Consider the following 11,463-nt stretch of genomic DNA (forward strand, 5'->3'; position numbering starts at 1 on the left):
ACATTCATGCTAATTCAGTAAATATTCCAATCAAAAGATATAAATTATCGGGGCACCTGGGTGGCTCAGTGGGTTAAAGCCTCTGGGTTCAGCTCAGGTCATGATCCCAGGGTCCTGGGATCAAGTCCCGCATCAGGCTCTCTGCTCAGCGGGGAGCCTGCTTCCCCCTTCTCTCTCTCTGCCTGCCTCTCTGCCTACTTGTGATCTCTGTCTGTCAAATAAATAAATAAAATCTAAAGAAAAGAGAAAAAAAAAGAAAAGAAACAGCAAGGAGTATGGACTATTTACAACTTCATGCAACTACGGATGAAAGGCACAAGTTTAGTTTCCCCTGAAAATGCCAAAAATAAAATATGCATACTGTATTATTCTACTTATGTAAATGTTTGTAAATGGAGGTGAAAATATGAAAGGGGCATTTTGCAGTGCTGGTAATATTCATTTTTTTTCCTTCTTATGATGGCGACACTTGAAAATTCAGCCAGCTGTTGGCATGTATCGCATGTGCAACCACCTGTATGTACATTATACCACAGTAAAATTAACATAACAGAATACCATGAAAATACGTAAATATGTTTAAACTAGACATAAAATTGAAAACATCCTACCAAATACAACTTGGGAAAACCAAAACACAAAAAGAAATAAAAATATCAGAAGTGTCTTAACCTCTAATATAATTTAATCTCTAATTCAGAAACTCTTCATACTCAGTTACAGAATATTTCGATGCTTATGAGGAAAGAAAGATGCAATGTCAATTAAAAACCAAAAAGAAAATCTTACAAGGTAGAAAAAAGGGTCTAATAAAGTGTGTGTTTTGTGCATTTTCTTGGAATACTAAAAAAAGGAAATTACATGTCAATGTCAATCTAAACTGATTCTGATAATATATAAAAATAATGAACTTCTGATAATATATAAAAATAATGAACTACAAGATAAGTAGATTTATTGAAGAAATATCAATTGGATTTACATTTGCAATTCCATTAATGTAATCTGTCATATTAGCAGAGTAAAGAAGGTCAAAAGATGTGATTTCTCTTATGCAGAAGATAAAACTAATTTTCATTTTTAATTAAAAAGACATTTAGAGATATGAATACATTAATAGTAGGAGATCTTAACACGCATCTCTCAGAAATAGACAGATCATTGAAGCAGAAAATCAATAAAGAAACAAGAGCATTGAATGACACATTGGACCAGATGGACCTCATAGATATATACAGAACATTCCACCCTAAAACAACAGAATACTCATTCTTCTCAAGTGCACATGGAACATTCTCAAGAATAGACCACATACTGGGTCACAAATCAGGACTCAACAGATACCAAAAGACTGAGATTATTCCCTGCATATTCTCAGATCACAATGCTTTGAAACTGGAGCTCAATCACAAGAAGTTCAGAAGGAACTCAAACACCTGGAAGCTAAAGACCACCTTGCTTAAGAATGCTTGGATCAACCAGGAGATCAAAGAAGAACTGAAACAATTCATGGAAACCAATGAGAATGAAGACACTTCGGTCAAAAACCTATGGGATACAGCAAAGGCGGTCCTAAGGGGGATATACATAGCCAGCCAAGCCTCCCTCAAAAAAATTGAAAAATGCAGAACACAGCAGCTGTCTCTACATCTTAAAGAACTGGTGAATCAACAACAAATCAAACCAACTCCACACATAAGAAGGGAAATAATCAAGATCAGAGCAGAGATCAATGAGGTAGAAACCAGAAATACAGTAGAACGTATTCAATGAAACTAGAAGCTGGTTTTTTGAAAGAATCAATAAGATCGATAAACCATTGGCCACACTAATCCAAAAGAAAAGAGAGAAAGCCCAAATTAATAAAATTGTGAATGAAAAGGGAGAGATCACAACTAACACCAAGGAAGTAGAAACAATCATCAGAAGTTATTATCAACAGTTATATTCCAATAAGCTAAGCAACCTAGATGAAATGGATGCATTCCTGGAAAACTGTAAACTCCCAAAATTGAACCAGGAAGAAATCGACAACCTGAATAGACCGATATCTAGTAACGAGATTGAAGCAGTGATCAAAAACCTCCCAAAAAACAAGAGCCCAGGACCTGACAGATTCCCTGGGGAATTCTACCAAACTTTCAAAGAAGAAAGAACACCTATTCTCCTGAAGCTGTTTCAAAAAACTGAAGCAGAAGGAAAACTTCCAGACTCTTTCTATGAAGCCAGCATTACCCTGATCCCCAAACCAGGCAAAGACCCTACCAAAAAGGAGAATTTCAGACCAATATCACTGATGAATATGGATGCTAAGATTCTCAACAAGATCCTAGCAAACAGGATCCAACAGCACATTAAAAAGATTATCCACCATGACCAGGTGGGATTCATCCCTGGGCTACAAGGATGGTTCAACATTCACAAATCAATCATTGTGATAGAACAAAAAATAGAAGAAGAAAAGATAGATAGATAGATAGAAGAAAAGATAGAAGAAAAGAGAGAAGAACCACATGGTCCTCTCAATTGATGCAGAAAAAGCATTTGACAAAATCCAGCATCCGTTCCTGATTAAAATGCTTCAAAGTATAGGGATAGAGGGAACATTCCTGAACTTCATCAAATCTATCTATGAAAAACCCATAGCAAATATCATCCTCAATGGGAAAAAGCTTGCAGCCTTCCCGTTGAGATCAGGAACACGACAAGGATGCCCACTCTCACCACTCTTGTTCAACATAGTATTAGAAGTCCTAGCAACAGGAATCAGACAACAAAGAGAAATAAAAGGTATCCAAATTGGCAATGAAGAAGTCAAACTCTCTCTCTTTGCAGATGACATGATTCTTTACATGGAAAACCCAAAAGACTCCACCCCCAAACTGCTAGAACTCATACAGCAATTCAGTAACGTGGCAGGATACAAAGTCAATGTACAGAAATCAGTGGCTTTCTTATACACTAACAATGAAAATACAGAAAGGGAAATTAGAGAATCGATTTCATTTACTATAGCACCAAGAACCATAAGATACCTGGGAATAAACCTAACCAAAGAGATAAAGGATCTATACTCGAGGAACTACAGAACACTCATGAAAGAAATTGAAGAAGACACAAAAAGATGGAAGACCATTCCATGCTCTTGGATCGGAAGAATAAACATTGTTAAAATGTCTATACTGCCTAGAGCAATCTATACTTTTAATGCCATTCCAATCAAAATTCCACCGGTATTCTTCAAAGAGCTGGAGCAAATAATCCAAAAATTTGTATGGAACCAGAAGAGGCCCCGAATCGCTAAGGAAATGTTGAAAAACAAAAATAAAACTGGGGGCATCACGTTACCTGATTTCAAGCTTTACTACAAAGCTGTGATCACCAAGACAGCATGGTACTGGCATAAAAACAGACACATAGACCAGTGGAACAGAGTAGAGAGCCCAGATATGGACCCTCAACTCTATGGTCAGTTAATCTTCGACAAAACAGGAAAAAATATACAGTGGAAAAAAGACAGTCTCTTCAATGAATGGTGCTGGGAAAACTGGGTAGCTATATGTAGAAGAATGAAACTCGACCATTCTCTTACACCGTACACAAAGATAACCTCAAAATGGATAAAAGACCTCAACGTGAGACAGGAATCCATCAGAACCCTAGAGGAGAACATAGGCAGTAATCTCTTCGATATCAGCCACAGCAACTTCTTTCAAGATATGTCTCCAAAGGCAAAGGAAACAAAAGCCAAAATAAACTTTTGGGACTTCATCAAAATCAAAAGCTTCTGCACAGCAAAGAAAACAGTCAAGAAAACAAAGAGGCAACCCACGGAATGGGAGAAGATATTTGCAAATGACAGTACAGACAAAAGGTTGATATCCAGGATCTATAAAGAACTCCTCAAACTCAACACACACAAAACAGATAATCATATCAAAAAATGGGCAGAAGATATGAACAGACACTTCTCCAATGAAGACATACAAATGGCTATCAGACACATGAAAAAATGTTCATCATCACTAGCCATCAGGGAGATTCAAATTAAAACCACATTGAGATACCACCTTACACCAGTTAGAATGGCCAAAATTAGCAAGACAGGAAACAACATGTGTTGGAGGGGATGTGGAGAAAGGGGAACACTCTTCCACTGTTGGTGGGAATGCAAGTTGGTGCAGCCTCTTTAGAGAACAGTGTGGAGATTCCTCAAGAAATTAAAAATAGAACTTCCCTATGACCCTGCAATTGCACTACTGGGTATTTACCCCAAAGATACAGATGGAGTGAAAAGAAGGGCCATCTGTACCCCAATGTTTATAGCAGCAATGGCCATGGTCGCCAAACTGTGGAAAGAACCAAGATGCCCTTCAACGGATGAATGGATAAGGAAGATGTGGTCCATATACACTATGGAGTATTATGCCTCCATCAGAAAGGATGAATACCCAACTTTTGTAGCAACATGGACGGGACTGGAAGAGATTATGCTGAGTGAAATAAGTCAAGCAGACAGAGTCAATTATCATACGGTTTCACTTATTTGTGGAGCATAACAAATAGCATGGAGGACATGGGGAGTTAGGAGAAGGCATTTGGGGGAAATTGGAAGGGGAGGTGAACAATGAGAGACTATGGACTCTGAAAAACAATCTAAAGGGTTTGAAGAGGTGGGGGGGTGGGAAGTTGAGGGAACCAGGTGGTGGGTATTAGAGAGGGCACGGACTGCATGGAGCACTGGTTGTGGTACAAAAACAATGAATACTGTTATGCTGAAAATAAAAAAAAAATAAAATAAAAGACATTTAGAATGACAGAAATAAAAAAGAAAATGTCAATGCAAAGATCTAGAATAGATATGATAACTCTGAAAAAGAACTAATATAAAGCCACTGTTTATAAAAGGACAATTTTTAAAGTATGGATTGAGAAAAATATACACAAGATCAAAGAACCCGAGAAGGAAGTGCAAAGTTCATATCCACACATATATGGAATGCAGATTTCGGCAATGATACAAAATCATTTCTTGGAGAAAGTATGGTATTACAATAAATGTTGAGGAAGCAATCAGTTTCAAATGGAATTAATAATAAATACTTCATACCATATACAAAAATGTTAAAAGATGATCATCTGTAAGTGCAAATGATAAAATTTCAAGAAGATGTATTAGGAAAAAATCTGACAAGTTGGGCAGAGATTTCTCAGAGAGAAACAAAACATGATCCATAAAAGAACAAACTGATGAAGTGTAGTTCCTTAAGATAATGTCTGTGCTTTGAAGTAAAGGAAAGACAAGTCATAGACTGAGAGGAAATATTTACAAATAATACATCTACTAAAAAACTTGCTGCCAAGATACATAAAGAATTCTCAAAATATGATAACAAAAAGTAAAAATATAACAAAAATATTTCAAGATACTTCACCAAAAAGCATTTATTGATGGGAAATAAATACAGAGAAAGTTGCTCAACACTATCAGTCTTAGGAACATTCACATTAGAACTACTACACATCAGAATTCTTATTCCAGAAAGAGAGGATATGCTACTGTTCCCTACTTCCTCCAGGAAATACAGCTAAAACACCTGGATATTATACACAAAACAACATAACATTCAAACAGGTGATGAGAAAGCTGACAGAACTGCTCCCTCTAACCCCAAGAAATGACATGGTGGTCAGCGCCCTGAATATTCTCTTTTCCTCACATATCCCAGACTGGTGAGCAAACCACAGACATCAACGTGCACAAACAAAAGGCCCCAAAATGTATTTTTCTCTCTAGTCAACATAATAGAAAAAAGGCATGCTAGAAAGACCCAAACAAACAAACCAACAAAAAAATGTAGACACCAATCAACCACTGACTATCCAAGGGGCACATCACTCAGGAATGCAGGGGAAATCAAGACATTCTGAGATAAAGGAAAACTAAGAAAAGTGTCACCACCACACCCACTCTGAAAGAACTGCTAAAGGGAATTATCCAAACAGAAATTAAATGGTAACAGAAGGAATCTTGCAAGGATCATCAAGAAGAAAGGGAAAACAAAAGTATAAAACTGTCATTAGGTCTTAGGGACTTTGCTTCAACTCTAGCGTCTAAATTGTTTGATATTTGAATGAAAATCATCAGTTGAAACAAAGTGATAACTTTCACATAATTCTCAATGTAAGTAGAGAAACATTTAAAACAAAGTAGAAATGAGACAAAGTAAAGGGACATCAAGTGAAGGGAAAGCTCTACATTTTACTCAAAGTGCTGTGGGTTGTGACAGAATGTGTAGACTGATATATGTGTTTATAATTATCTATATAAAGATATATGCTATCTACATAGCTTATATGAAGCAGATTAGAACACATGTGGACATGTATATGACTATATATGTAAAAAGTTATTTATGAAGAAAAGATCGACTTTGCTTTACATTATGCTCCATCAATTAGGTTCATGATGTAGAAAACTATAACCTTCACATTTATCTCACTGCATTGCAAATACAACATCACCAAAAATAAATTCCAATTGCATCAGAAACTCTAATTAAAGTGAAAAAGTAATAAATAAAGAAAAAAGATAAAAGTAATATGGAAAATTATATTTATGAACTTTGACTAACTTCTGAAATAGGTTCAAAATAATCACTAACACCTAAATGATATATTGGACCATGGTAATACTAAAATTCTGATCATTAAAGGACTCTAATAGGGGAGTAAAAATGCAATATAGAGCTATTTCCATCTTGTAAACTCAAAAAAGAGCTCATATTTAAAACATGGTAAGGACTTCCAAGAAAACCAAAGAAAACACCAACTAGGAGAAAAAAGCAAGGGACACACTCGAGTCCTTCTTACCAAAGAGAATATCCTAATAACTCACAGTCCAGAAAAATGATACTGTTCTATAACCACCAGAACTTTTTGTCATAATTTTTCTCAGACCTCTGAATTTTGAATCAAGGGAATATTTTGTACAATCTATTTATACAATACATTAGATAAATGTAGGGATAATGTAATATATTGAAAGATACACATATCTATGACTGGGCAATTTCATACTAATGCTTCGAAAAAATGTATAATAATCATATATAAATACAATTATAATGTTACATTTACGCATTGCTATTTTGACAAATGCACTATTTACATTTCATAAATATACTATATATTATGTAGTTATGTATAATAAGTTGTTATAAATACAATACATGGAAAACACATAGAAAAAGCCTTTCATAAAATAATTATTTATAATAGCCACATATTAAAAAGGAAGTAAATTTCTGAAAATTGATTTTAAAATGTCCTTTTCATATAAGACAGCAGCAGTGAAAATTCACAAACTATAGACAAATGCAGTAATAAAGATGGATTACAAATATCATACGAGAGTAAAAGGAGACACGTATAATAATGCATACTGCATGATTCCATCGATATAAATTCCAAAAATAAGCAAAGATATTTCACAGTATCAAAACTGGCAGGGCTAATAGAGGCTCTAAATTTCTTGCTCATGATCTGATTTGTAATTATGTTCTATTTTGTGATGAATATGCACAATCATGTAGTTTTCTTTTTTTCTTAAAGATTTCTTTATTTATTTGATAGAGAGGGGGAGAGAGAGGAAGAGACATCACAAGTAGGCAGAGAGGCAGGGAGAGAGGAGGGGGAAGCAGGCTCCCCACCCACCAGAGAGCCCGATGTGGGGCTCAATCCCAGAACCCTGAGATCATGACCAGAACCGAAGGCAGAGGCTTAACCCACAGAGCCACATTGATGTATTGTTATTTTGATAAATGCATTATTTACATTTCATAAATATACTATATACTATGTAGTTATGTATAATAAGTTATTATAAATACAATACATGGAAAACACATAGAAAAAGCCTTTCATAAAATAATTATTCATGATACCCACATACTAAAAAGTATTTAAGTTTCTGAGAAGAGCTTTTAAAATGTCCTATTCATATAAGACAACAGCAGTGAAAATTCACAAACTATAGACAAATGGAATAATATAGATGGATCACAAATATCATACAAGAACAAAAGGAGACACACATAATAATGCATACTGCATGATTCCATCAATATAAACTCCAAAAATAAGAAAGACATTTCACAGTATTAACATTGGCAGGGCTAATAGAGGCTCTAAACTTCTCGCTCATGATCTGATGTGTAATTATATTCTATTTTGTGATGAATGTGCCCTGTCATATAGTTTTCTTTTTTAAAGATTTTATTTATTTATCTGACAAGGAGATCACAAGTAGGCACAGAGGAAGGCAGAGAGAGATGGGGAAGAAGGCTCCCTGCTGAGCAGAGAACCTGATGTGGGGCTCAATCCCAGGATCTTGAGATCATGACCCAAGCCAAAGGCAGAGGCTTAACCCACTGAGCCATCCTGGTGCCCCAATCATATAGTTTTCTTGATGTGTGGTAAAAAATGTAGTAAGGTTATTTCAGGCAAAAGAGTATGTATAGATATGGCTTTCTATGAAAAGCAAGAACTAGAAATTATTAAATGTACATTAAAGGTATAAAAATAGTAAAATATCATGGAGTCAAACTATGGAATAGTAACAGACTTTAAAATAAATAAACAAGCAATATGTATGACTATATGGATGAGATCTACAAATGTAATATTAAATGATAAGCTTTTAATAAAAGCTGCAAACATTTGAAACCTCACCATTTCCTCTTCATCCTCTATGGAAAGCAGGGTAGAGTTCTTAGAAGCACAGGATAACTGACTCTCATTCCATGGTTTTCTTTCAGTGCTAATGTAGTAGCAAGTTTCAGAATATGTAATCCACTCTTTTGGACAGTGATCACAATGATAAGCTAAAGAAAGATTATGAGATATTATCCAAAAGGCTTTGAATATTAAAACTTGCAAGTTTGCAAGTTACATATGTATACACAAATGGGTATACAACACACCACTTTACCTTCACAAGCGGGCAAAAATAAAACAAAAACACATGCACACTGCCAGAAGAGTCAGGCTTTCATCCCTTACTTATGTGCCAGTATAAAACAAACAAACAAAAATGTCCATCTTTACATGTACTTTGAGTCCCTGAACAAAACAACTTATTTGGGATTATATAATGGTTTATATTATATCATGTTATAGCAGGAGGAAATTTGAGGCCATTGGTTAACAATGGTGTAGTAATTTTATTTTATTTTAAGATCTATTTATTTATTTCACAGATTGAGAGAGAGAGAGAGAGAGAGAGAGAGAAATGAACCGGAGGGCAGAGGGAGAGGGAAAGAATATCTCAAACAGACTCTGCACTGAGCATGGAGCTGACTGGGGGCTCAGTCCCAGGACCCTGAGTTCATAACCTGAGACAAAACCCAGAGTCAGACACTTCACTCACTGAGCCATCCAGGTACCTCATGTATGCTGATTTTATTTTATTTTATTTTTTAAGATTTTATTTATTTATTTGACAGAGAGAGAGATCATAAATAGGCAGAGAGTCAGGCAGAGAGAGAGGGGGAAGCAGGCTCTCCCCTCAGCAGGGATGCTGAGGCAGATGCAGGGCTTGATCCCAGAACCCTGAGACCATGACCCTAGCCGAAGGCAGTGGCTTAATCCACTGAGCCACCCAGGCACCCCTGTATGCTGATTTTAAATTAGTATTTCCGCATACTGTTGTATAAGAAGTAATACTCTCCTATACTCATCAATTATGAAAATTTACTATGCAATTTTCTAATTCATTTTCCCCAAAAAACATCTATTATCATATTTATCTAGCTTAAGAATCAGACAAAATATAAACTATCCTAATATCAGAGTTTTGGAAATGATTTTCTACCTTTCTGGGTCGTTATTTCCACAGACGCCTTGTTCTGCACTGGTTCTGTAGTAACTAGAAAAATTAAAACAATGCTCATAAAACTTAATATTAAACTAAATAAATCATTATGATTTGAGTTTCTTAGTTTGAAGTTTGGTATATTATTTAGAATGGGAAATCTCTGTGATAAAATTGATTTTACCCATAAAAATTAAATAAAATGGTGAACGTGTGGGAGAAGACAATTCAAAAGTTTAAAGAATCAAACCTCACAGTCTTTGCAGTGTTTGGTTTAACCAGTCTCAAGAACTAACTAGTATATCTCCATAAAGTCTCTGCCATAACTTCTATTTCAGGTATGAAATCTGAATATATGTGTAATACGCTTTATATAGATTTATTCTGTTATTTCTACTTTTGACAGATTCAGAGTAACCATTCCACACTTAGAGTATGCATGCATTAAAATGAGGTAATACAATTCCATAATATTGTGCAACATTTCGAGCACTGATAATCATTAAAGTGAAAAATTCCCTTGTCATCATTGAAACACTTACAGTGAATAACGGCTGTTGTGACCACAGTGGACATCAAGACAAGGCAGATAATTCCCAGGATCCCAGCAATGAGCTTCCCTGGACATGAAGGTAAATAGTTGGAAGAGAAATGAAAATGCTCAGAAAATATGGATGAAAAACAATCATTTAGGAAATTTACATACAAGAGAACCTACAAAGCACAGGGAATCACATATAAAAATTTGGACCCCAAACTTGTATCGGTCATTGTAATTGTCTCTCAGAATATACCATTACATTTGCAATAAATATATTACCCCCATGAGATTGGGTTAAGATCACGAATTATAACACTTGAACAAGGTTCATCCTCAGATTTCAATTAGAATACCATATTCCAGCTCCAAGTTCTGATCCACACAAATGAAAAATATGAGATCATCCCCTACTCATTCCCTGCACCCCTGCTCCCCAAGTGCACATTCTAGAGCAGTTATACTATGTCTGAATTAAGCATTTTACCTTTCCATTGGTAGTTCTTGCCATTCCCTTGAGGATCCCGAGAAGCATCTTGAAGAGTTAATTCAGCATACGTTATTTCCTGCTCAGTTCCCAAAATGCCACTTTTAGTGCCCTTAGCTTTCACTTGCTGTCTTCTTAAACCCTTAACCTGACTGAGTTCTGCATAGGTTACTCCTTGGTTATTCATCTCTGCAGCTGTGTGGTGTCAGGCACAGGGCTGAATGAGACTGTACTGAAGGACTTGATGAACAGTGGGTGGGATAGTCACAGTGGGTGGAGTGTGTGGTGAGTGGTAGTACTCATCTGCTGTTGAACAATGTAAAATCTGGTACTAATTTCCTTGGAGCTTTAAAGAAGTGCTTCATGATGAAATTAGTGGTTTTTATAATGATATTCTCTGTTTGACACAATAGAAGGAAAAGAATTCAGGAATTATATTGTCCTCATTAATGTAAGGCCAGATTCGACAGAACAGGTCAACACTACTGGAATAACTGGGTTAATATTAAAATGCTACATTAGAAAGAAAATGCTGCATCAATTTTTTTGACAAGTTTTAAATGC

The 11,463-nt window shown here is 35.6% G+C and overlaps 1 protein-coding gene across 1 annotated transcript; it reads right to left on the reverse strand.

Moving 5' to 3' along the window:
• Window positions 1-454: 454 nt before the first annotated feature.
• LOC111142017 (NKG2-A/NKG2-B type II integral membrane protein-like) lies at window positions 455-11,086 on the reverse strand. Its single transcript, XM_022494939.1, has 4 exons — window positions 10,900-11,086; window positions 10,417-10,494; window positions 8,734-8,885; window positions 455-514 (listed from the first exon to the last, which is right to left on the reverse strand). Exons 1-4 carry the CDS (start codon window positions 11,084-11,086, stop codon window positions 455-457), a joined length of 477 nt encoding a protein of 158 aa, XP_022350647.1.
• Between the last annotated feature and the right edge of the window lie 377 nt (window positions 11,087-11,463).

The sequence above is a fragment of the Enhydra lutris genome, unplaced genomic scaffold (assembly GCF_002288905.1).
Source record: "Enhydra lutris kenyoni isolate GAN:26980312 unplaced genomic scaffold, ASM228890v2 scaffoldscaffold7, whole genome shotgun sequence".
Lineage (NCBI taxonomy): Eukaryota > Metazoa > Chordata > Mammalia > Carnivora > Mustelidae > Enhydra > Enhydra lutris.

Coding starts and splice junctions, on each gene's coding strand:
- LOC111142017 (XM_022494939.1), bottom strand. CDS start 11,086: ATGAATAACCAAGGAGTAACCTATGCAGAACTCAGTCAGGTTAAGGGT. Junction 10,495..10,899: donor CAAGAACTACCAATGGAAAG/GTAAAATGCTTA, acceptor CTTCATGTCCAG/GGAAGCTCATTGCTGGGATC. Junction 8,886..10,416: donor CACAACAGCCGTTATTCACT/GTAAGTGTTTCA, acceptor ATCTTTCTTTAG/CTTATCATTGTGATCACTGT.